General features: G+C 41.9%; 1 protein-coding gene across 1 annotated transcript in view; it reads right to left on the reverse strand.

Moving 5' to 3' along the window:
• Window positions 1-27,619, reverse strand: part of MOB3B (MOB kinase activator 3B) — a 143,932-nt gene that overhangs the window by 73,204 nt on the left and 43,109 nt on the right. The window contains exon 2 of the mRNA XM_054986959.1: window positions 3,635-4,193. Within this exon, the coding sequence (XP_054842934.1) occupies window positions 3,635-4,052 (418 nt within the window). The 5' untranslated portion in view covers window positions 4,053-4,193. The remainder of the gene's footprint in view (window positions 1-3,634; window positions 4,194-27,619) is intronic.

The raw sequence follows: 27,619 nt of genomic DNA on the forward strand, positions 1-27,619 counted from the left end.
ACTGGTAGTTGGGTGTCTTTTTCCCCCTCTGTATTGCACACTTTTTTGTGAATGGCACAGCAGGACCACTTCCTGCCAACACTCTCTCCCTTCCTAATCGCCCTGCTTTGAGCTCAGCGCCTCAGCCTCAGCTGCAGCAGAAACAGTTGCATGCCTGGAACTCACAATGGTGTTCTGTCCTTTTATCTTGCTACAGCAGGCTGTATTTGCGAAAGGAATGAGCCAGCCACCTGCAGAATTCCCATGTTGCCAGATGAACAGACTTCAGTTTATCCAAATGTGGGAGCAGGGGGGACGGGGGACCAAACGACGTGATCACAACCAATAAATAACGAGATGAGATTTCTGACTGCTGAGATCTCTTGAGCCTCAAAAACCTGCTGCATGCTTCTCTAAAATTATACAAGCTCCTCTAAAAGAATCACGAAGTCCTTACCAAGGTTTCCCAAATGCATGATTCATGAGCATTCCAGGATGCTTTTAAGTATTATCTATTCATTATAGGAAATACCGGTGTGTTGCTGATGTACCCATAATAAACGTAATTGGAATGTGCAAAAGCCACACTCAGAATCTGTGCAACTCAAAGGTTTTGTACAACTGTATGTGCGGGACATGTAACTTATTAGGTGAAGTGGTAGCCTTGCTTCATTGCTAGTGTAAGCTGAACTTGTAGGGACAGAGGTATCTATCTAACTTACACAGGCATTTAGCTTTTCTGGAGATGCTCCTTCCTTATAGGTCTCTACAGACATGTGAAAACCAGGGAGGTGGAGGCTGCAGTTTGGTTTTTTTCCCCTATGGCCACTGGGGGAAAAAACTCTATGAAATGCTGGCTCTTTCGAAAGAAATGAAACAATTTTTAAGACAAACGTTTATGCACTCAAATGTCTGGCATGAAGTCTTTTTTACAAGACAAGCTACGGACTTAGAGAATGTTTCTATTTTCAACTTCTGTCGTTTCATACTTCTTAGAAAGCAAAAACTAATATATCTCTGCTAAGGTACAATAGTATGCAGCGGTTTGAGGCTGCATACTAAGTAGAGTTGTGCCCTTTCAAGTCCATATAAGTCTTAGAAGGGTGTAATTCTGCTTGGGATGGCATTGTAAGGCATGCCCACTGGCACAACTTTATATGCTAACTTAAATTATAAATGCTATATGCTATGATGTTAAAGCAGAAAACAAATTAGGCTTGATAAGAAAAACGGTATTGTTTATATATATATTTCCATTTCCTGCAATATTTCTGTTCTCTGACATCACAATTTCCAGGAATGTTGTATCTCTAGTTCAATGTAGGGTTACCAAACTCAGGATGGAATCCAGAATTCTCATTGGATTACAACTGATCTCCCGACTAGAGAGATCACTTCCCCAAGGGAAAAGGCATCTTTGGAGGGAAGACTCTAGGGCATGTCTCCATCAAGCTCCCTCCACTCCGAAACTTTATCACACCAAGGCACTTCCTCCAAATAGAAATTCCCCAGGTTTAAGTCCCTAATCGTAGTTCTACATAGGCAAGATCCCTCTATTTTCCCCTAACTGGATTGGGCAGACTGTTTCTTCACCAAGACTTCTTGTCCTGCAATGCACCTACTGCCCACATCCTCTGAATATTGTGCTCCTGTCACAATCACAGACATCTACCTCCTCTGCTAATTATTTATGCTATCTACAAACAGGAAGTACTCTGGAGGAGAAACTGGCAGAGGCTCATGTATCGATCCCTTTGTTCTTTAGTTTCAGTTTTGTTCTAGAACAGAGAGAACATTATGAAGTACATTCTGAGTCGCTTTAACAATCTGGAAGAGGCAGCTGGGAATCAATCTCCCACGGCTGGCAAATTACCACTATAGCTCTCTAAGGAAGACGCTAGAGGCTTTTAACAACAAAATGAACCAGGCAACTATTTACTGACAGTACAAATAATTTACAGTATATACCATCTTTCAGCACACAAATGCGTCTTCTGGACACCTCCTTCAAAAGAATGGGCCTACTCAGGGCTTTTTTTCAGTGGGAACATGGTGGAACGGAGTTCCGGAACCTCTTGAAAATGGTCACATGGCTGGTGGCCCCGCCCCCTGATCTCCAGACAGAGGGGAGTTTAGATTGAGGGCAATCTCAACTCCCCTCTGTCTGGAGATCAGGGGATGGGGCCACCAGCCATGTGACCATTTTTTCTGAGGGCAACCCACTGAGTTCCACCACCTCTTTTCCCAGAAAAAAAGCCCGGGGCCTACTTATGTTGACTGATCTGGATATTACACATGATTAGCAACATGTTGGCCAAATAATGGGAATGCATATAGAGTTGCTGTATGGGTTGTTGCTCTCTTTTGTGTTCAGACATTCCATTTTTAAGCAAGGCAGTCATGTTCTCTTCCCTAGGGATTAGGTGCCTTGGTTGCCAGGCATTGAGATGAGAGCAAAGACTGGTATAATGGCTACTTCTGACAAAGCAGCAGAAAGCAACAGTATTACCCCATACAGGTCCTGAAAAGTCAAGGTATTTGGAGGAAAAAATACAAGTTTTCCTTCCCAAAACACAATGCCCTCCCGCAACCATTTTTTCTCTACCCTGCCCATGCTATGAAAAATGGTTTGAGGAGAAAAGGCAATGAAAGATTAACTCTTAGGTGCAGGTTTGTTGGTTCAATGAAAACAATGGATTCATAATGCTGATTCACAACCAATCCAACATACAGTTTGAATGTCAAAAACAAATCAAATATCAGTAACAACATTAAAGATAGGAGTCCTTGAAAAAAAGATCTGAAGTTTCCCTTAAGAAAAAAAAGGCCTTTCCTTGAAATTGATCAGGATCCAGATGAACAATCAATGTACGGAGTTTGATACCTTTCCCACCAATACATAAGAATTAAACATCCATCATAGAGACAAAGTTCCCAAATATTAATATTACAAATAGAACACTTCTGGCAGTTTATCATTTCTTCCATGCATTTTTGCAGCTGCCAATACACACAACAAAGGTACGTGACAAACTAAAACACCATAAGCATTTCACAAACTAGTTGAGCTGAACCTCTTCTGTTCTTTAGCTGACTTCTCATGAGGTCTAGAAACATTTTTAGATTGCAGCTGCCTTATGTGAAAACAGCAAAGCTTCTAATCCTTGTAGTATCTAAACAGAATGGCTGTATTTTGTCTTGCTTCTTAAAATATGCAGGCCTATGGTGTAACAGTACCTTTTGACACAACTCCATGAAGATTGAAAAGGTATACTACAAACCAGGGCTTTTTTTCTGGGAAAAGAGGTGCTGGAACTCAGTGGGTTGCCCTCGGAGAAAATGGTCACATGGCCGGTGGCCCTGCCCCCCTGATCTGCAGACAGGGGGGAGTTTAGATTGCCCTCCGCACCGCTGAGCAGTGCGTAGGGCAAACTAAACTCCCCTCTGTCTGGAGATCAGGGGGCGGGGCCACCAGCCATGTGACCATTTTCAAAAGGTTCTGGAACTCCGTTCCACCGCGTTCCTATTGAAAAAAAGCCCTGCTACAAACTGAATTTTTAAAAATTCCAAGGATTTCAAATTTGTAAATTCTAATTTAAAAACCCATGTCCAACAACTTCTAAGATGAACTTCCTGGGGAGGCATGTAAACTTACCTACACTAGTAGGGAATATGTCCTCATTGTTGATTTGAACCTCAATCCAGTCCATCAAAAGATTCATATACTGTGGTGCAGGCAGTGCTGTCGGTTTCTTATACTTCAGGTCATCCTGCCACCGGTATTCATATTTTGGGCCACCCGACATCATGGGGCAGGTCCTATCTGTGCAGAACTCACAAATAGTTCCATAGATCAGGTTGATTCTGTTGAAAAAGTCAACCACATGAACAGCCACCCAATCGTTGAGATCTTCTCCACTGGGCAGCTGCACAGCCGCTTTCAGGTCCACCCCAGAGTTAAGCGAGGCCTGTGCTCGTTTGTGGAGTTCAAAACGCTGAGTCCCTGGTTCAAATTTCCGTTTGGGACGAAAAGTCTTGTCCTTATTAAAAACTTGCTTGAGTGCAATGGACATATCTCGCAATTATCAAGTTTCAGACAGCGCAAGGCAGAGGCACTAAAAAGACAGCTTGATAAATCCAAAGGAGATTTCTGTAGCCAACACTTAATCCACTAGCTCTTCCTGCTGAAATCTTTATTAGGAGACTTCATGTTCCTAAAGGTTCAGAGGGGGAAAAAAACTACAAGTTAGTGCTGAATATAATACCCATCGATCTGTTAAAGACTTTTTAACCTTTATTTTCAAGTCTACAAGAGGCTACATAGGTGGCTCAGGGGCTATCTCGGGCCCAAAGAATGCCTCTGGCTAGCCTGCCAAGCTACAGATTCTTTCCTCTTCAATTGTCCCACTTTTCTTGAAACATCAGAGGGGAAAAAAGAGACAACAATGGAAATCACAGAATTCCTCAACAACTGAGCCAACCTCTTTTAAAGAGTTTAAACCGAGTTCCTACTGGGGAGATAAGCCCGAATTTCAACTGTATCACTGAAGATTGTGCAATGATTTATATAACTGAATATTCTTCCCTAGCACACTACCACCACCATCACCACCACACACATCCTTCTTGACACAGAAAACAAGCTGTCAGGGAGGGAGAAGACCTTTACCCTAGCTTTTCCCCTTGATATGTTAGCTTTCTGTGAGGTGGGAATTTGTTTGGTTTTTCGGGATGGATGAGCATTCAGTTCCATAGTCCAAATACAGGTTTACCTCCTTAGTGTCAGCTTGGCCTTAATCTTTGACAGATGAAGTGATAACTCGCTCTAAGGGCCAAGCTACAAGTGACAAATGACACAGGTTGGACGCTTGTCAGCTTCCCTCAAGTTTTGATGGGGAATGTAGGTATCCTGGTCTTGCAGCTTGGCTTTCCGACTGCTGTCCAATGGACTTTTCAACTGTCACTTGTCCAACATTCTGCCAAGCTGCCTACATTTCCCATCAAAACTTGACGGAAGCTGACAAGTGTCCAACCTGTGTCATTCATCACTTGTAGTTTGGCCCTAAGACGTCTCTTTAGAAAGGAAACTGCAGCAAACGTGCCATTAACTGAGCTCACACAGAAGGTCTCGCTCCTTCGAGTCCCCAGCCTAGACTTAGAATGTAGAGTCATTCAAGAGGAGAATTCTATCAGATGTTCTCTTTCAAATTCGGTACATGTAAACAGGCCCAAGAATTACAAGAAGCTACAGTATTTATTATATATGTAGGGAATACAATCCAAGAAACACAGTTCAGTCACATCCCCTGGTACCCATACAGCTTTTCAGAAAGTGTACAAGACCATTGTAAGGCAGTGCTTGCTACTGGCTTCTCTTATTCATGTGAAAGGGTTTTCTGTGGTTGCAACAGCAGCCACAGTCTCTGGTAAGCAGCTGTGTTTGTGGTTCAATTCCCCCTTCAGGCTTTCCTTTACCTTTCTTTATTCCCCCTTCTCTTTCTCCCTCACCCTCCTGGGACTATCCTTCATTTCTTTTTATTCCTCAATCTCCCGAACCTCCACACAACCCTTCATTTCTTTTTATTCCCCAATCTCCCCCCCCCCCAAAATTGGACTATCCTTCACTACTTCTTATTCCCCAATCTCTTTCTACCCTCACACAGCCCAGAACTATCTTTTTTTTTAAAAAAAAAAATCCCTTCTGTGATTCTTTTGCAAAGCAAGGAGGAAGATATTGGGTTTGGCTCCACTCCCTGTGGAAGATATTTTGGGGAGGCACTCATCACCCCTCTCAAAATTCCAAAATAGAAACTCTAGTCGAATACAATTCACAGGATAATATATCAAAATCGACCGACACAACTATGTGCTTGTGAAAGGAAGGTCAGTAGAAACCCTGTTCCTTTGCACTTCTATCTTTTCTTTTTTTTCAATTTTTCATTAGGTTTTTATTTCTTGGCTCCAAAAACCTTTATTAAGAAACCCTGTTCCTTGCTGCATTAACTAACTAGTCATAAATCTGTACTTTTCCACCCTAATAACCTTCTATTTCAAGGCCCAACAAGAATGACTTTCAAAAGATTCTGCTGTCCATTTTTTAAAAAAAGTTTTAATTCACATTTTAATAGCCTTCCTGGGCAAAGGAAACAAAGCCCCATCAAAGGAGGCAGAATGGGCTAAAGGAAGGAGGGAAGAAAGTGAGCTAGATTCTGTTCAAGAAAAAAATTATGATACCAACTAAGAAGCCAGCTATGTTATTTTGCTTACAAAAACATTCTGACAAAAACAGAATTAGTCAACACGTAACAGTGTGGTTTCTAATCCAAGAAGGATACAATTCATTCATCTACGACACAAGATTATCAACAAGTGGAAGTAAGTCTTTGTTGATTTTTTTAACTTGAATTCTTTTGAAAAGGTTTTGTTTTATAGGAAAGAAAAAGGCAAACATAAAAACTTCATAAATAAGGTAGTAAAGGAAGCCATCTTAATGCTACAAAGAAAAGATCTCCATTTGGAAAGAGGCAATGATGCTAAGCAAAGAGCCGATGTGCACCTAAAGAAACCCTTACCCACAATCAGTACAATTACATATAATAAAATGTACAGTGCTGAATATCAATTTGTTTTATAAATCTATTATTACAACAAATGAACATCTTTTTATAGATTTGTGTTTAGGAGGGTATATTTATTTTTATCAGCATAAGCATAAGCAACAGAGGGCATCCATATTCCCAAAAAGGGGTTTCCATTTTCAAATTCGTGGCCACCATTACTAGGGCCGTTTCCACACGGCTTACCTTCTTTTGGAAAACAATGTCTTCATGCGTGAAATCACGTGAGAACACGCTGTTATCGGGCAAAATCGCGCGAGAAGACGCCGTCTTACACGATAACAGCGTCTTCTCGTGTGATTTTGCGCGTGAAGACGTTGTTTTCCGAAAGAAGGTAAGCCGTGTGGAAACGGCCCAGGTCTGTTGAGTCTGTATATAATAGCTATATCCCAGCATCTAGTGAGCTGGTGACTGAAGCGAGGAGAAGTGCAGGACTTCTACTGTTGGGCAACACAAAGTTTGGTAGCAGCCAATATAAATCTAATAAGATTTTTGTAGGATAAGAAAAATACCCTAATCCAGCCACAGTTTAGCTAAATAGGTAGTCAAAACCCATATATTTTTGTGGTAAGAGCATCACATGTGATGCGCTTGACCCCTTCTATTAAATCTACATATCAATTAACTTGTTTGTGTCCATTGCTGAAAAGATAATATTGAACCACGTTGTTTAAAGGAGGATGAGCAAGGACAGGTGAAACTGAAGATTCTTGGAGCCCTTTGGTCTTCCAGGAATCCCAAACTTTCAATAAAGCATGTGCTCCAGAGCCAGATGTGTGTGTGTGTCTCGGTTTGTGGCTCGCAAACAAGTCAAGCCTCCCCAACAAGATGCAAGCTCAGTGACAGAAAAGTTGCTCACAGGCTCTCCCATCATTCCAGCATAGCTTACGTGGGCAGGAGTTATTTCCAGAACACCCAACGTTGTCTTCTAAACCAGTACAATGGAAGAATATTTTTATGTTGGGTTCATAGTCAGTCCTACTGACTTCTGATGTTGGGAGAGTAAGCCAAACCGAAAAGTTCTTCAATAACTCTGAAGATTAGGTAAGGTTGACAGCTGTCAACCAAGTCATCCCCCCCCCTCTTTTTTTGTTAGTTATCTTTATGCAAGTTTCAATACTTTTATTTTTTACTTGGCAAGGTATGCCAGTTTCCTCCTTTAGATAAAGGCAGTGATTTTCAAATTTTCTTACGTCAAGAAACTTTCACATTCAGTTGTGGCTGCAGATATTTTGCTCCGGTTCTCCTGCATGTTGCTGAATCATCAGGGAAGAGTTCTAAAGTCATGCACAATTATGGACAGATACGACATACATCCAGAAACGCCCCAGCTGCCCTTTAGAGAACAGCCGTCAGCAGTAAGAAAGTCATCTCCCACAGATGCTCACTATTATCACTAATCTTCTCATTAAGAAACCCTGATAAACTTCAAAAGAACTAGGGAAAGTCTGAAAACTACTGGATCAAGAGAGATCTTGATCTTTTTGTAAATCTAATTCAAGTACTGTGAAAATGGCAGATAAGAAACCTTCAATTACGGGAAAAAATTCCTCTCCTCCATGCTTAGAAAGGATTTTTTCCCCCGTATCATCTGACTTGCATGGGATTCTATGGTGAACCAACCCGTATGAGATCATTCCCAATGCTTTTTGCTGTGATTTGTCCCTAGTTTTTTTAACAGAAGCAGCTTCACAAAGGGAACGCTTTCTTCTCAGATCGCCACAATTATTCCGTCCTTTTCCTTTGTGTAAACTGAGTATTCATCATTGCTCCCAAATTATGTTTTCCCTCTTATAATTCACAGAACAAAAGTGATACACAGAAAATTAATTTTACTGGGAAGTCAATATTCAGAAATGTAATGAATTCAGCATTTGAAACGTATTATTTTCATTTGCTTGATCTAAAAAAAAATTACCAAATTTATTTTTTGATGCAAACTCATTCACCATCAGCAGAGGCAGTAATATAACAACATTCAATTTATACAGCCCTTCAGGACAACTTAACACCCACTCAGAACGGTTGACAAAGTATGTCATTATTATCCTCACAACAATCGCCGTGTGAGGTGGGTGGGGCTGAGAGCGCTCTGAAGAGCTGTGACTGACCCAAGGTCACCCAGCTGGCTTCAAGCAGAGGAGTGGGGAATCAAACCCGGCTCTCCAGATTAACTGTTTGAGAACAGCACCCATTCCATCTCAGCCACTCGTCCCTAAAAAGGAAAGTGCTAGCACAATAAAAAGAGGAGAAAGGAAATACAGCTATAGGAATTAGATTTATTTTGTGTGCACTACCTGATACAGTTGAGTCTTGGCCACCCCTCCATATTTAGGACCAAGCAGTTAACACCAGTTTGGGCTCCCATCAAGGGCTGTTGCTCTTGCACTTCCAGGGCCAGTGTCATCAGCCATCAAGTTGAGTTGGTTGCCAGGGTGCATGGGGGGCAGGGGCAATGCTGCCACTGCCAACACTAGGTATGAGAGCAGACAGGACCGAGCAAGGAGAAAGCAGGTTACCACCTCCTGCCAATCTGCTCTGTACTCCTTATATGCAAAGAGAAGGCAGTTGGGAAGCAGCAGTCTGCTCCCTCACGCACACTGTCTCTTCAGAAAAGCAACAGCTGCAATGACGATGGAGCAGGCTGGCGGGAGGCAACAACCTGCCTTCTCTCTGCTCCATCTTTTCTGATCTTGGAAGAAAACAGGTCACTTTCTCCTGCCAGGCTGCTCCATCCTCTGTGCAGCTGACATTTTGCTGAAGGGTGGGGTAAAGAGATCATGACTTCCCTCCAGTCTGGTCCTCCTCAGCCTTGAGAAGTGTGGTTAGAGGAGGAAGGGTGGAGCCATGGGGGAGGGGCTAACATGGGGAAGAGGAAGAAGGGCCAGTACAAAATGGAGAGGGAGTTGGACTTGCCCCTAGTGTTAAAGGTGTCACTCAGCTGAGTCATACAATCTCCGGAAGAGATGTGAGTCAGCACAGAGTCTTGCGTTGCTACTAGACATGGGCACGAACCACAAAAAACCCGAACCATGCGGTTCGTGATTCATGGGATTCCACAAACCAGGAACCACAAACTCCCATGAACTGGGGCAAGTTCCCGAACCAGTTTGTGGTTCGTGGGGTTTAAAGGCCCCTTTCTGTCTTCTTAGAAGCAGGGAAAGGGGCATTTAATCATTTAAAGGGCCCTTTCCTGCCATTTGCAAGTGGTAGGGTCCTTTAAATGGCCCTAACCCCACAAACAACAGCCCCCACACCCTCCCAGCCCCACAAGGGCCCGCAAAACAGCAGAGGAAGCCGAAAATGGCCTTCCCGCTCCTTGTGGGAGGAGGCCGCAGCCGCGGAGAAAACAAAGTAAGTGTGGGGCTGGGGCTTACGGGATTTGGGCGTTAAAAGGGCTCTTTAAAGGGCCCTCCCGCCACCTGCCAGCTGATAGTTTAAAGGGACCTGCCGCTTGCAAGTGGCAGGAAAAGTTTAAATGGCCATTTCCCCAGGGAAATGGCCATTTAAACTGCCCTTTAATATGAACCAAACAAACCAGTAGACCAGTTCGTGGAAATTTGTGGAAACGAGCTTCCACGAACCACTGGTTTGGGAACCACAAACCGGGCTGGTTCATGGGGTTTTTTGGTTCGTATTCAGGTTTGTGCCCATCTCCAGTTGCTACTACACAACACAGATGAGGAACTTAAGTAGCAGTTCAATAAAGCAAGGTGTCCAAAAAGCCTACTGAAACGAATAGGTTTGAAATTGCTTTGAAATTCACAGGATGCAAAATTATGTGGCCACATTACACAGATTCCAATGTGTCCCCAAACCAGTATCTGCACTGGTACATAGAAATTTCTTTTTAACAGCTATTACATTAGTATGTTATATTGAGTTGAGATATACTATATTGATAGTAGGTTTGATAGAGGTTATGTAAAAAATAAGAATGTGCTTAGAATAAGAGATATTGCGAATTAAAGTTGGTAGGGAAATATAAATTAAATAGATTTAAGTAATAAGAAGGGTTAGGGGTTGGAAAGCTGTTGGAAGTCAATAGGGAGGGGGGAGGAAAAGGGTGGGGGATAGAGCAAGGGGTAAAATGGGATTATTTGTGTCAAATTTGCAAAATTGTCTTTGTTTTACCACTCACTAATAAAAATTTTATTAAAAAAAAGAAATTTCTTTTTAACAGCAAACCCAACAGACAAATGAAAAAAAAAGTTAAAAAACATGAGGTTTCAACCTTACCTTTTATTCTTCCTTCACAAATTAGTCCCTAGGAATGTGTTTATTTTGTACTTTCGCTCTCGAGACCCTTTTGTACATTGGACAAAAGATCCCTTTATCACACTGTGAAGAGTTAAAACTCATAAATTATAGGTAATTATTGTAAATCATAGCGCATATCTAACTTTTACCATTACACATTGCTCTACTGACATTATATTGTTTCTCCAAGCCCAGTTAAGATTAGAAAACATTCATAGCTGCAGTGAATTTGCAAGCAGCAGCAACAATTACGCCAAGCTGTGGGATCTGAGAAACAATACATGCCATTATTCAAACAAAGCCTGTAGGACCTGGTATCCCCTTCCACCAGCAATAAAATACAACTGTTGTGATGGCGCATGCATTGTCCCAGGAACTGCTTTGTCCAATTCGCACAGGATAAATTATGACACTGATACTGCATTTGGGTCCTAGCCTTGTTCAAGGCATAGCTACTAAAGCTGCAACTTCACAAATGCATTTCATACCAAAGCAGATTTTTTCCCTTAAGCATTCATGTTTACTCCACTTTTCTGCTTCTAAAAGGGAAGGGTTGATGTGACCCACAGCCAATCTTCCCCTCCAGGATTCTCTCCAGAGCTTGAGAGGAGGATTTCTCTTCTAACTCTGGTCAGTATTTAATAACAATAATAACAATATTTGGTTTATATACCATCCTTTAGGGCAACTTAACGCCTACTCAGAGTGGTTTACAAAGTATGTCATTATTATCCCCACAACAATAATCACCCTGTGAGGTGGGTGGGGCTAAGAGAGCTCCTAGAAGCTGTGACTGACCCAAGGTCACCCAGCTGGCTTCAAACAGAGGAGTGGGGACTCAAACCCCATTCTCCAGATTAGTCTCGCGCTCTTAACCACTACACCAAACTGGCTTGGATGGGACACCACTAAGGAAGATCAAGTTTGCCACAGAGGTGGTGAACCACCTCTGAATGTCTCTTTTCTTGAAAACCCTACAGGGTCACCATAACTCCACTGCAACTTGACACAATCCTTGTTGATACACAGAGACAAAGCAGAATGTGCAGCCAGTATTCCATCCAATCATTTATTGAGAAATATGCTGGCCCCTACCTTCCATTGTGCTAACCAGGGCTCATTTTGAGGGGGAACGCACAGGAACGCAGTTCTGGAAGTTCCCCAAAGAGGTCACATGACAGGTGGCCCTGCCCACCTGACTCTCAGCCATGTTGGGCCCGTTTCAGCCTGGACTGTGGCCAAAAAGGCACGGATCGGACCTCTGACAGGTGGTGGATCACTCTCCCACTCAGCCGCAGCCCAATCCTGACCATTTTGGGCCCCTTTTCAGCCATTTTCAGCCCCTTTTTGCCATTCTGGGCCCAATTTCGGCCCTGAATGGCCAGGATTGGGTCCAAAACAGCCAGGATAGGTGATGTCAGGGGGTGTGGCATATGCAAATCAGTTATGATAATGACACACTTCCAGTGATGTCAAGGGATATGACATATGCTAATGAGTTATGCTAATGAGTTCCTCCAGCTCTTTTTCTATGAAATGACCCTGGTTCTAACCAATGGGGAAAGTCACAGTTTTAATTAATGGACATACTAGCTACATCCCTGACAATGTTTGCCGTTAACTGAGGAAAAATCATGTGAAAACTCTGGCATGAGTAAGTGTTCCGTTAAGCTCATGCTTACTCTGATCCTTCCCTGACTTTTAGTGGAAGTTGTCAAGAGCAGACACAAAACAATTGGCATATAATGCAGCAATCAATGCCCTTGCTTTCCATACTTAGCAAACATTAGCATAACATACAAATTTGGCTGCCTGGAACTTAGGTAGTCAGCAACCTCCAATTTAGCATGTTTTCATCCCCCACTTGTGCCTCTCTGGCCCTAAAGGACTGTGGAGAGTCTCTGCAGCTCAGGGGAGTGCATGCCCCCTTCCCACTTGTACCCCTCAGCTCCAACGGGCAGCAAAGACGGTCTGTGGCCCCTTGGAATACAGCAGCAGCACAAGTGGGGAAGGAGTGCACATCTCCTTCCGTCACTACAAGTTGGCTTCCCACGGACTCTGCAACTTGCTTTCAACCCAGTCTGGGAAGTGGCAACAGGCACTAGGCAAGGCCTGTTGCCTCCTCCCAGGTGGTACCCCTTACAATTTGGCTTCTTAAGTGATCACTTAAGCTCCTTGGGTGGTAAACTGGTCCTGGGCAGACCAGGCCAGTTGACAATTCTAATGGAACATTAATCTGAACATTTAAACTAGTTGGGTAGAATTGTCAACTGGCCTGGTCTGCCCAGGACCAGTTTACCACCCAAGGAGCTTAAGTGATCGCTTGAGAAGCCAAATTGTGCAAGATTAACTATAATTTTCACATTGGTTAGTGAAAATGTCACTTCTGGGTCAGCAGAAAGTCTGTAGAGAGCCCATCCCCTCCGTTGCCTAGGAAACTGATTGATCAGTGCCAGGCTGTCTGCAGTGACGAACCAAAATACGTACCAAATGAACCGAGCTAAAATTCATCACAGTTCGTGAGAAATGAGCTCCCACAAACGACGAACCGGCCTGGTTTGTGATGAGCCTCAGTTCGTATTTCGGTTCATGCCCGCCTCTACAGTCCTGTCTTGAGTTTGGGATAAACCTCTTCAGGATGCTGCCAAACTGTTTGCCTTATCCCCTTTCACAGACCTCCCCCCCAAAAATCTAACTCAGTGTGGTGGAATGCAGATGAGGCAATGTTATTCAAAGCTTCTCTTACTCAGCTACTAGAATTCTTGAACTCCATGGTTTATTACATACACACAACACTCATTAAGGCAAGCTGAATATAGAGCCATCAACCGCACAGATAATTTAATGTTTCCTTTGACAGTTCAGGTCGAAGAGAAGTTGCATCTCAAAGTTCAAAAGAATTCCATATAAACTTCTATAGCTCAGGTCTGGATTAAGAACATTTCTGGTTCTCCAGAGGAGGATACCTTAAAATACATTCTGTCCTACTTGCCTAGGTTACTCCAAGGCAATCTGGTGTCATAACTGGCACAAAGTGTTCGCTGTGGTAATTGTGCGCCTCACAAACTGCTGTCTAGCAGCTCCCAAGGGGAAAAGAAAGGTCAGTCTTCAGCCTTCACAATGATTTCAGTCAGTGAATGGGTGGAAAGCTTTGAGCAATCCCATGATCTGTTACTTCAAAGGAGAGCCCTGTGATGAAGCAGGGAATGGAGCCCTGGCAAGGAGCTAACTTCAGAATTCAGTCCCCATTACACTTTGCTAAACATTCATTCCACACTGAAATTCTTCAGAACCCACTCTGATCACTACCCTGCAATTAGATTGTGTAAAGACTTGTTATTTTGTTGAAGTAACCTAGTATTATGTACAAAGGAAACAGTCTAAATATATCCACTTCCCACAACAAAGATACAGCACATAGTATCAGATTTGGCAGCCACCTATCCACCTTGAGATGACATCTTTTGACTCAATTCTGTAAAGGAATTTAATCCTTCTGAAGGATTACTACACATTACACACCGAGTGAAACAAAAACGCTTATTTTATGGAGAAGTCACTTTGAAAGAGGACAGTTTGGGAGTACCTAACCCTTTCCCACACCACACACTTCCAATGCAACCCATCCCCCTCCAGGTGCTTCTTTCTGCAGAGTTACACATGTTGTGAGGACAAACACACATCTTGAACCATGCTGGGGAAAATCTGCATCAAAAAAGGAACAAGTGGGGAAATGGCCACCCCAAAAGCTGCTTTTGAAGGCTGCTCTTCATAAAAGAGCTCAAGGTTTTGTTACATGCATTTTCATGTATCATATAGTCCAGCTTTTATATAACAGTCAAGGAGAGAGGTGACAGAACAGTTTATGGGCTCCCACTTCAAGGCACACCCGTTGGTGCGCCTTTCCCTGATATGGATGGGGCTGACTTTTAGTTTTTTTCAGCTTCGCTCTAGAAGACTCTAAACATGGCTCCATTGAAGGGCACATTTTCTATAGTGCACCTGCACAGACACCACAAAGAACATCATATAGAATACAATTTCACAAGAACCTTGAGATGTTTTTCTTCCTCAGCTACTATAACAATAATAACATTTGGCATTCATATAGCACATTCCAAGTATTCCAGATACTACAAGTGGGATCTAGACTTGTCAGGCTACGGATGACAGGATATAGCAGATAGATCTCTGGCCCATGGCATCAAGACACAAGTTCTTGGTCAAAATGGCTTTATTCAGAAATCAGATCATTTCCATATACAGGTCCATAGTTTACTTAGAAACAAGAAAGCTCCCAAGCAGTACAAATTCCTTGAAAGGAATAGGGACTTGAGGAAAGTACAGGGCTAAATACTCAAACATTCCCCTCCTCCCTAACCCACAAGTTTGAGCGGGAAGAAGTCTGGGAACCTCTGCTGGGGTTTATACATCAGTTATAGAAGACAGACAGAGGCATAACAGAAACGGTAACATTTCAGACACTCCAAGGTCATTTCAGTGAGCTTCAATGAGCAGATTATACTGCTGCATTCTCAGGCAGGGAGGAAGAGAAATGAAAGTGATGCATATAGCATTTGCAACATGAAATCAAACCACAGTATGGACAATTAGCATCCCCTAGAACAATGACATGGATGGAGGGGTCCAGACATACATGACAAGACTAAATTTTCCATTAGCAGAAGGCACTTCCACCAACAGAGCAGAACTTATCTGCCTCCTACTGAGAACCCAAATGGTTCCTTGTTCCCCTAGAAGAAGCATTTCAGAAAGATCAATGGGCTGCGGTGGGTTATGGGAAGTTGAAAAGTTCATTCTGCTGACCGAAGTATATTCCATTAATGGAAATGAAATCTTGGATCCAACCCATTATCTCAGCAATCCTTAAAAATGACACTTTAAAGCAGACTTATTAACGCAGTACTGGAAAAGTTGAGGGAATGACGGCTTTTGTAAGCTAGTTACCAGGTAAAGCAATGCTTGAACCAGGAACTTTGAAGGTCACAGATGCTCTCTGAACTTTTGCTTCTGTCCTACTAAGGATATTGAAAATTCCTTTGAAAATTCACTCTTTGACATATTAATATTTTCAGTTAGTTCGAATATCTAAATAAAGATCAGTCAGCATAGAGAAAAATTATCAACTAGGGAACAGATGACTCTCCTTAAAAAGAAAACAAGGAAATAATGAGTTTTCGCCTAAATTAAAGGGGCAGATGGTCACCTGGTTTTTATTGGACAACATTCAAAGCACACTATCATAAACGGGAATCTGATGCTCAGTTCATTTAACCAGTTCACATATGTTACAATATCGGCTTTTGTTACAATATCGGCTTTTGTCAGTTTGTATGACAGTTTGTTGTCTCTACTTTTATGGTCACACAGTTGTCAACAATACTATGTGTATACAAATCTGCCAAATAGCATCCCAAGAAAGATGCACACAATCCATATCACTTCTTGACTGTGGACTATTTCCCAAAACACTCAACAGAACTGAGTTCTATACTAATACATTTTATTTGTCCTACTCACATCTCCTCACCTCCCCCAAAATCCATTTTGTCTGGGTTATAAACTTACTGGGAGGAAAAGCCTCTCTTATTTGCATGTGAAGGCCTATGAAACCCAAGGGACACTGAAGACAAGTAGTAATAGTAACAGACAGTTATAGTTGTCAGCAGATTAAGTAATTTTAAAGTGATTTAATTTCCTGAGTTTTAACCCATTCAATTTCAAACTGCATATTATGAAAAACTTAATAGCGATGACAACTTTAAATACAGAAGGAAGTGCAAGATTAACTATAATTTAACAAATTCCTACTGTTGTTCAAGGAAATACTTCATTTAAAATTGGCCACAGATGTAGTTGTCTGTCAGGCCAACTACAGTAATAAGTATTTCTGAGATTCTTACACATTTTTTTAAAAAAAACACATTATGTCAGCAAAAAAAAAACTAATATAGACTTTGGGTTACAATCAAAGCTAGTTTTCTGCTTGTAGAAAAGCATTTCCACTGGTAAGGAAGAAGGACAATTTTTGCACATTAAAACTTCCAAATGCAAATTAAACCCTCCCCACAAATCAAACTTCACAGAATGCTGAGGGTTGTTTCTGGGAGCCCCCGATACTAAAGTAGAGTGTTCTGGAAACAAGCCCTTCCTCTGGTGTTGCATAGGTAGTCAGAGGTTATTGTCTCTGAATATGAAGGTTCCTTTTAATCACCACGGCCGTGGATGGACCATATATCGGTCTAATCCTCCTTTTAAATTCATCTATGCTAGGAGCCATCACTATGCACACCGGCAATGAATTCTAGAATTTAAATCCTTGATGCCTACTACTTTTAATTTAATTACTTTTGTCCACCCTGTATCTACTGCCCATCAACTTCATTAGTGCCCTGAGTTCTATTATGAGAGGAAGAAAAAGCTCTCTCTATCCACTTTCTCCACTGTGTATCAAACTAAGGGCAACAAGGATGATTCTTTGTTAAGACTCGTTCTCTTTTAAATTTTGGCAACCAACACACTCTGGATGACTAGACTTACCCCCTGAATTCTGGACTGTTCCTTTTTATAAACACGTTAAAACCATACTTTCTCCCAAGACTGCCCCCTTCCCCACATTCTTCAGAATTGTATTTTTGCTCAGATTCTATATATCTTTTTGCAACCTTGCTGAGAATGCTTACACACAGGCAGAGACCTTATTTTGACAGCATAAAAAAGGATTGCCATATGCTGCAGTCGCTAATTCTGTATCCCAGTATGGCTTCTCTTATTATCAACAGCGCTTGGGGTTTCTTGTGCACAGAATACTGCAAGACAGGTAAGAGTTGCTAGCATAATAGAAGCAGGGCCGGATCTACGGTTGCCAGCGCCCAGGGCAACCGAAGTTTGGCCACTCGCACGCTGCTCCTGGCGCTGCGTGATGTCGCTCTGTGACGTCATCACGCAGGCGGCGCGTGCCGCCCCACGGCAAGCCGGCTGTCCTGGCACGTCATGAAGCTGGTGGCGGCAGCGTGAGTGGCTGGGAGGCCACCCACGCCGTTCGCCTGCCCCGCTTGCCACGTGCCCCTTGTCCTGTGGGGCAGGCAAATGGCACGGGTGGCCTCCCAGCCACCTGCGCTGCCTTTTGCCTGCCCTGCAGGACGGGGCACATGGCAAGCACGCCCCGTCTTGCCGCCTGCGCGCTCCTGGGGGTGGCACTGGGAGCAGACTACCCCCCGCCCCGGAATAGAAATGCTAACTTGGGCTCTTGAAGAGGGAAATTTGGTCAGTTTCCCAACCAACAGCTCCCCTCACTGATTCCCCTAACTACATTTTAAAAACTTTCTCTTTCTGGATTTTAGTCATTAACATTTTACATTTGCCCATAAAGCAGATTTAATTTTACCTAGGGATGGCGGCTGTATGTCTCATACTTGACACACAGCCAGATTCCATTTATCTTCTGATAGATGTTCACTTACCGCTGCTTAAACTTGTGGCTACCTGCTTAGTTAGATATAAACACAGCAGCGACCTCTTAATGAAATAACTGTGGCTTAAAAGGTCATGTTCATAGTGGTACTTTTTTCACTGTTTCCCAAAGTTCTGGTATTGTCAAATTATCGTGCACCTCACTTCAGTTCAATTCAAGAAAAAGATTTTTTTTAAATAAAAAAGATGTAAAATATTCTGGAGAAGCAGAAACAAAACCCCCAAATTAGCTACTGTATAGTGCAAATCTGGATTTTCTTTCCTTTCTTGCACCATACATTCAGATGGCACTTGATATTAAAGGCATGCGATTTCCCTCTCCTGCCTGCTCTGAGCTGCGCTTGAAAGCTAACTTAATTAAATTTAAAAAGTATAAAGGATACTGAATTCAGAAATTCTGACAAGCAAAATCCGTTTTCTTTATAATCAAAGCTTACTTAAATCTGAGACAATCTGTTAAGAGGTAATCTTCTGAGTGCTATATGGTGATGAAAGTACTGGATGAGAAACGGATGCTTTCTAGGAGAAAAATGCATTTAAGAGCCCCTTTACATATTCAACACAATCTGTGGATCTGCTGACTTCTGTGTTTGTGTAAACCCTATCTCATGTGTAATTTTTTTTAAAAGTGTGGTTGAAATATCTACAGATCTCTGCTTCTCCTTCAGGGAGAAGGTTATGTACAGGTCAGAATGGATATATATGAGAAAACAGCTTCTCCCTTATCTTTAAGGCAGTACAGACCTACTTGAACTGGACAGGTGAATAAGTTGATTTATTTAATTAAAACACTTATATCCTGCTTTTCTTTTTGACTTGATAGAGTGAGTACAAGAAAAGGTTAAAATTTAAGAGAAATACTTAACAGAGGTAATGGGGGGCAGGGGGGGAGAGACCAAAATGGAAAGGAAAAGAGGAGAGAACAGAACAGAGTTAGTTATGGAGAAAGAATAAAACAAAATTGTCTAAAAACAAACAACCATGTCAAAGGGATTCTGAAAGAAATGATAAACTTGAGACGTTAATATGAAGTGAACTTGATTCTTAGAAGCATCTGTACCATCAAAAGTTTCTCTATGTGCCTATCTTGTGAGAGGGCTTCCAGAAATGATAATCCTATGCTGTGATAGGATATTTTGGAAGTCATTAATTCCTAAGGTTGCCACAAATTGGAAGTGATTTGACAACACGAAAAACACAGAACATATGTCATGAGCTGGGCAACCTAGGGCCTTAAAGACTGCAAAAAAGTTTCTATTCCTGACAATCACATCTGCCTTATGTTAAAAAATGCCTGGGATTTGCTACTTTTCAGGTTGAAAATGCTTCCTCGAGTTCACAAATGGGCAGCTTCTCTTTCTTCAGCTAATCCTTCTGGCCTGCCTCTTACAACAGCAGGTAATAAACCCATGTCTGGGATGTGCCACTTCAGACTGCAGTGGAGATTTCTGGGGCTGAATGATTCTCCATATAATGTAATTATAAACATACAGAAAACTAAATATTCTAGCCTAGCCTTCCCTGGACATGCAAGTTTTCTCTGAAGAAGGAGGTGAGCATCAGCAGGACTCATTTCTGTGATAGCCCCATTTATATGGATTTCCTCGCCAAGAGAAAAGCCCCGGGTTCCTGCTTTGTACTCATTTAGGAGAGCAGTTGAAACCAGGCACCTGTTGAGGAGTCAGTGATAGGGGCCGTTTCCGCACAGCTTACCTTGTTCCGGAAAACAGCGAAATCTCACGTGAAATCTAGCACGAAGACGCTGTTATCGCATCTTCTCGCGCGATAACAGCATCTTCTCACACGATTTTACGTGATAACAGCATCTTCTCACACAATTTCGTGCGCGATTTCGCTGTTTTCCGGTACAAGGTAAGCCGTGTGGAAACAGCCAGAGTTTGTTATAGGGACAGAGGCCGTTTCCACACAGCTTATCTTTGCTCATAACGACCCGTAAGATAGTGCAAAAAATGCAGAAGATCGTGCTTTCTTGTGTGAGATTTGCGCGACGTCATGTGACATCGCGCAAATCTCATGCAAGAAAGCACGATCTTCCGCATTTTTTGCACAATCTTACGGGTCATTACGAGCAAAGGTAAGCCGTGTGGAAACGGCCAGTGTTTGGGGAAGGGAGGGACCTAGGTGGGGTACTGAGGGAACTGATCTCTGTTGTCTAGAGGTCAGTTATAATTCTGGGAAAACTCTAGTCCTCACCTGGTAACTGGCAACCCTAGTCAATGACTTAATGGCTAGTGAAGGATTTTGCACTGCCCCTCTCTTTCAGTTTAGTTACTTTATACATTATGCCATGACAATGCTGATTTTAATTTTCAAAGTTGTTTTTAAGCTGCTGTGAGTGCTTGTATGAAAAGAAATAAAAACCATTTATAAATAAATGCACACAAGCCCACCATCAGCACAGCATGGGGGTCAGCTATGAAGACTGTCTTTACACAAGTAAGCATGACCCAAAGCTCATTACAAACAGAAGTAATAACTAGAGGAACAACCTCTGGAATTATGACTCACCCTCCACCAATCACAACGGTCAGTTATAAAGTACCTTTGAAATGAACAACAAAGAGACCTAGGGGTACAGAGACAGCTTGTTGAGGCACACTGGCTTCGGCCCATTTCTCGGATATTTTACGAAGCAGTCAACACCTTCTGCAACTGAAAAAAACATCTACTCGATACTGTGGTTCATATTTCATCTGCGTGACAAAAAGACACAGTATCCTGACTCTTGAGCAGCTGTAAACCTGTACGCTGCATCCGTTGATTGGCCCAGAACAAAAAAAGAGCCAGGAAGATTTCAACACAAGGTCACCAGCTGATGATCAGCAATCTTACCTGCTTTGTTTTGATCTGTCTCGTCCCACAGCCAGATTCCCCCAACACTTATTCTCATTAATGGGAAAATGAAATGAAACAGTTTCACACCGTGGGGGCATGAAAAACGCCATTTCAAGCATTTAAGTTGTCGTTTTCTTAAACTGTAACATGGATCTGGTTTCCAAAACGCTATCAAATGATGACACTGATACCAAGCAAAACCACTACACGCTCCAGGGACAGAGCTTACATTCATTTCATCAGAAACAATGAGGCCTAGTCTGGAGGTTTAGCAGGCTGGCACTGCAACTCACATGATAGAAGAGTAGACACACACACACATTCCATCTGGCACTCAACATAGTAAGTGAGGCTGTTATTTTACACAGAGGTCCAGAGTAGTTTGTGTGATTCTTCCCCTTCAAAATATGGGGAGAGAAAGATCGCACTCATAAACACATGGTCACTATACACATTTGGCCTTCCATGTCAAACATCCACATCCTAGCTTATTTTGTCTGTGTGATGTGCCTGCTCCTCCATCATCCAAGTTACAACAACAAATCCAAACTAATAAAAACAAATCTGACGCGTCAAACCATTGGAGCGTTCATTCAGATCTGGTTTGGATGCTGTACTTCAGGTGATGAAAATCATACGATGCTGCCATATTGTTATTTTTTTTAAAGTGCCAGGACGGGGTAATATCCAAAAGTCCTATGTAAGCACTTCTGAATTGCCAAAAGAAGCACAAATATCTGTAATAATGAAATAGACATGTAAACAATATTAAAGTGGTTGGTGGGTCATCACAAAGCTAAAAATTAGCTAAGACCCTAACTGAACACAAACCCATTCCCTCATTTTCTGTTAACTTTCATCGGCTATTCTGGTTGTATACAATAGAAATAAAAACAAAAGAACCTTGCAAACAGGGAGCGATTATTGACTAGTGACTTGTGGAAGCCCTGTATAGGTGATACCAGAACAGCTAAGAATGGCGGAACAGGAAGGAGAAATTCAGTGGAGTTCCATAGTTTTTGTATCAGGTTGCAGGAAAATCCATCTGGAAACTTATTAGGGATTCCCCAAAGTCAAGATCAGTAATATTAACCATGCTTCTCTCAAATATACCTAGTGCAACACTATAGATCTGCGACACAGAGATACAAAAGAGAACTGGAAAGGTCTCAAAAAACACTTTTTGTCTGCATGGCCCAATATATCCAGCCAGACCCCTGTGTAAACTATGCATATTCCCAGGATAATGTCGCAGAAAACACTGCAGCATGCAAAGACACATCTGCAGTCACAGGAGTTCCTCTTCAGACAAGTCTATTTGGAAAAATGTCTTGTTTGCAGAAAGCTTGAAAACCACTGCTCTGTTATTAGGCAAGTTCTGAACAAAGACAAACACGCTTTGATAGGATAGTGACATCATTCAGTTGACAGACAATTAATTGACCATGCAACTGAGGCAAACACAGAAATGTAGAGAAGCTTCTCTTACTAGCAGGAATTAGCCCACACCTGCATCTTGCTCACTGCTGGAATCAAGGAATACCCCCTCCACGTGATCAGACTGTTCACTCTGTGGAACAACATTTTCGGCTGGGTGGGTTTGGGCTACAGCAGGAGTAGGGAGGTGAGAAAATCGCACTCTATGGGCAGAAATCGTTCCACTCATGGAAAAGCTCTGGTAGATTCAAGCCCATTTACTGGCATTTCTGAGCAGTAGCATATCTCCAATAACTAAAACCAATTTACTGCATAGCGAGCTTTCCTAAGGATGCCCAAAGACATAGTTGCAACAATATAAAATACCGTGATCAAATAAACAGAACAGTGAATTGATAGGTAGCAAGGACACTACAAAAACTCTGACAAGCTTCTACAGTCAATCCCCCTTTACTACTAAGTTAAATACTCAAATCCCAAAGCAGCCGCAGTTGGTGAATCCCTCCCATAAAATTCAATAATTAAACTGAACCTGATCCAAGTTAATAAAATGTGAAATGTCAAGTTCTCCAGTCGGATTTAAATTATTGGGGTGGGGGATGAGCAAACCAACCAGCAAAGATCAGTAGCCCCATTTCATATGGCCCTATCAGGACAGTTGGTGGGGGGAGGGGAAACTCAGGTTACCCCCTGGTCTTCAGAATTAGAAGTATTGCTATTCAAACCTATGCAACCACATTAACCTCATTGACTTTAATGGGCTTTGAAGGGTGTAACTCTGCTTAAGATGGCACATTAAAGCCAAGTTTTCAACACTGCAATCTTTAGCATACTCAACTCAGATTGGAGTAACTCTTCTTAGGATTGCAGTGTTAAGCTCATGCCATGCTTGGAGGCAATACAGCAACACAAGAGCAGGCAGGCCAAGGATGGATCCACACATTGTTGGATATTAAGATGTTGTTACAGTACAGCTACCATTCACAACCGATTTTTCCTGAGCGGACACAGCAATCCAGTTGCAAATAACTGCTGCAGCACAACACTCAACCAGCATGGATGCAGCCCAAGGATTCCTTGATACCCCCCCTCCCAGCTCTTGGCCTCAGAGAAGAAACACCTACATCTTCTTGTTACTGGCAGCGAGATGTTCCACACTTATGGAGACAAATGGGTATATAACCATTTGCCCACCTGCTAAGAGGCAGGATAGATCGCTTTTGATATCTTAGGGGCTTAACAACCAAGGACATGAACCTTGTTATTACCGGGTAAAGGTGGGGACTCAGGCCCCATTTCACAGTAGGTCAACAGACCTCCTCCCAGCTAGCAGTTAAAGAGTCAAAAGATTTAGCCCACTCTGGGAAAGGACGGCGAGCCAAGAACCAGGGAATGAAGAATGGAGTGATGCCTGTATCAACCAGCCTTTATTTAGAAATTGCAACTTCTCCTATGCCCATTCCTCTTAATGGAACGTCAAGGTAAAACCCACAACTTAGCTAGCCTCATGTTTTTTATTTTCTTACATGAGAATACTCAATTGCAGATTAGTTATAACTGTGAAGGTAAGCTAACCAGACGTATCCCCTCACAAGAAGGAGTTAGACAAGGTTGTCTTCTGGCCCCCTTTTTATTTAATATTTATGTAAACTCACTGATACAGTGTCTACAAGGGATAGCTGTACATGCCCCTAACCTTGCGGGAGGGAAACCTGTACCAATACTTATGTATGCACAGAGGTTCAAACTGACGGAGCACTGTTACCTAGCACGTATAGTAGTTTAAAATCGTGGTCTGATTTGCAGCAGCCCCGTATCTCTCTAACATCACGCATCAAGAGTATAGATGGGCCTTTTCTAGAACACGTTTTGATGCCTTCCCTTCTAATGTATTGCAGGGAAGGTTTCTTCGCAGGCCTATCCATCAAAGGTGTTGTATATGCTTAGAAAAGGATGTTGAAGTTGAAATCGTTGCTCATATTCTTTTACATTGTAAGTTGTATTCCCGAGAGAGACAGCAGTTAATATATCCATTACTCTCCAATTTTAAACCTCTGGATAATTATTTGAAATTTGCAGATACTGTGCTGCTGAAATATTTGCTGGAAGACACTAAGAAGACTGTAATCTCGGCAGTAGCAAAATATTGCTTTTTGGCTATAAACAAGCAGAAGTTTTTAACAAAAGGAGAGACTGAAGATAGCTCTATTTTTTAGGATGTATTATCTGCAGAGTATGAATATAGTTTTACCTAGATCTCTTGTGTAGATAGGAATTGTGGTTTGTATTTGTGATCCTTTCCTTTTACTGTCATTGCTGGTCAACTGACCGTAATAAACTTGAATTTGTTTCTTAGTTTCTGTAACACGTTTGCTATTGTTCTGATATATTTTCCTGTGCATCTGTGCTCCTAGTGAATAGAGATATGTGTTAGTGAATAAAGAGCTTTTTCTTTTTTAAAGATCTCAGACTGTGACCAAAGTTCTTACCTCAGCTCTTGGCCGTTTATCCATACACCAAATCACCTGACAGGAGTAGAATTAGCATTCAAGGGAGGATGAAAAAATCTCATAAGCGTACACACAGGCAACCCCCTGGCAATGATTCAATCCACTGACAGGAAGAGGAAGGTAGATAAGTTTGAGTGTTGGCAGAATTCTACCTGAACAAAAGGAAAGAGGAGACTAAAAGCTTCAAGCCCCTTCACACACACACCAATTTCCATCACCTTTTAGTCGCAGGCAACGGACAGTGGATCAGAACAAGTGGATCATGTCAGACCTTTCCATGACCGGCAGAAGCCATTATGCAAATAAATATGAACTTTTTAAAAATCTGCATAATACATACAGGTTGACGGCACCAGCTATTTAGTGTGCAATGCTTTGATTTTGATTTTTAAAAGCAAAGCATACATCCTTCTGCATCAACTTTCCTTCAGAGCTTGGGACCTGGTATATCATAAGAATATAACATACAATCACAGGGCACATTAAATATCCCTCCTTGGAAAATCCAAACCAAGTCAAAGATGATTTTTGACTTCTGGCAACTAACCAAATCCTCTCAAACAACTTCCTCCTGTATCTCTGAAAACATCAACGTACCCAAACCGAGGTTAATTGCTAACAGTGCTGTTCCTAGCAGTGTTTACAAGGAGAATGTGCCCTGCCGAGGGGAACCATGCAAAATCACCTTATCACGGAAGCTATCTGATCCTTAGTATGTCCGTAAGTTAATGACATACCAAGTGTGGTCTTGTTGCCAACTGAATGGGTTGCCTCCGATGACGAAGGGCTTGTTATAACTGCCATATCATTGGATATTCTTCACCTTTTACTCTCATCAACCGTCCAAAGGCTGAAAAATCTTCCTGGGTCTAAATCTAGTAGAAACATCCATGGCCTTGCATAAGCCTTGCAAACCTTGATGTTAAATTGCAGATGTTTGTTGTTCTGTAGTAGAAGCCAATCTGTTTAAGCGAGGTCAGCCTTTGTAAATGAGATTATCACCGATGGCACACTTCACTTTACTAGCCTGCATCCTGCTAGTAGGCAGACAAAGATCTATCAACAGTATTAATAGCAACAAAAGCTAAAAACCATGAGTCATCTGTACAAGACAGTGCCATGGTAAGAAGCGGCAGCTGTTGACTTGTAACCAAGGTAATACTGGCAGGGCTGGGAATATCGCTTACGTTCTATTAGGCATCATTTTATGACATTATTGTTTTATTCAATGTCCTTAAATATTTGTTTTGGACAGCGACTGTGTATTTCACAGAAGTTTTGTTTGATTAGCTCTACCCTGGAGTCTTTTTTCACAACCAGAAGCAAGACTATCACAATAATAAATTAAATTAAAATCAACAAAATGCCTTTGGTGACTGTATCGTCCAAACGTGGCATTTGGTACTGGCTCATAATTCAGCATCCTAAGAATTTATTTTAAAGAGCAGTCTTTAAAGGTAAGCCTGAAATTGGGTGGGAAATGCATAGTTAAAGATCAGAACTAGGGCAGGAGGAGATTAAGCTTTGGCGGAATTTTTATTCAGAATAAAGGATGCAAAATGCACAGAGGCATGCATATTTTATAAAAGCCACAAAATGTGTATTATTTATTAAGATATTCATATCCCACTTTTCCCCCCAATACAGAATTCAAAATTGCTTAAAATACTGGTTCTCCCCTCCTCATATTATTCATATAACAAACAATATTGTGAGTTCGGTCTAGCTGAGAAAGTGTGGCTGGTCCAAGGTCACCCAGCAAGCTTCCCCGTTAGAGTGGGGATTCGAACCTCGGTCTCCTAGGGTGATATGCTAACCACACCATGCTCGTTCTTTTAACTTTTCATCTAGCACACAATCTGAGGCAATATTCTTATTTTTTTTACTATGTGGAGTATACAAAGATACAATATATAGGGCCAAAGGAAGGATTAAATATAAGCTAGCATTCAGTCTGCACTGGAACCCCAAACAGCTTTGTAAGGTAGTCAGGAAGGAGAAGTGATAATAAGCAAATTAACCGGCTATCACTCCACAAACAATAAAACTGGGAGGGGGGGGGGTTACAGGTTTCAAGAGCCAATAATCTGTCATATTTAGCCCTGTTATTCATCTACTCTTTCAGTTGTAGAAGAAGCCATGGGTAAACTGATTTAATTCTGAAACGCAGACATACCAATTAACTGCAACCATTTCCGAGGACAGAATGTGATTATGACAGAGGAAAGAGCTGGTCCCTATTCACTTTGAAATTATTTATTAAAATATTTGTAGCCAGCAGTTCAAAACAATGAGTATCTTCCAAGGTGACTCACAATCAAAAGGAAAGACAAATTTAAGAAGTACACAAAAATTAAACTCAACCAAAAACACAATATATACAAAAAATAAATGTCAAGAACAATAAAATTAACAACAAAGTGAATGAGGTATCTTTGCCAGGCTATAGATCATGCAACAAATGCC

This window comes from Eublepharis macularius, chromosome 8, assembly GCF_028583425.1.
Source record: "Eublepharis macularius isolate TG4126 chromosome 8, MPM_Emac_v1.0, whole genome shotgun sequence".
NCBI lineage: Eukaryota > Metazoa > Chordata > Lepidosauria > Squamata > Eublepharidae > Eublepharis > Eublepharis macularius.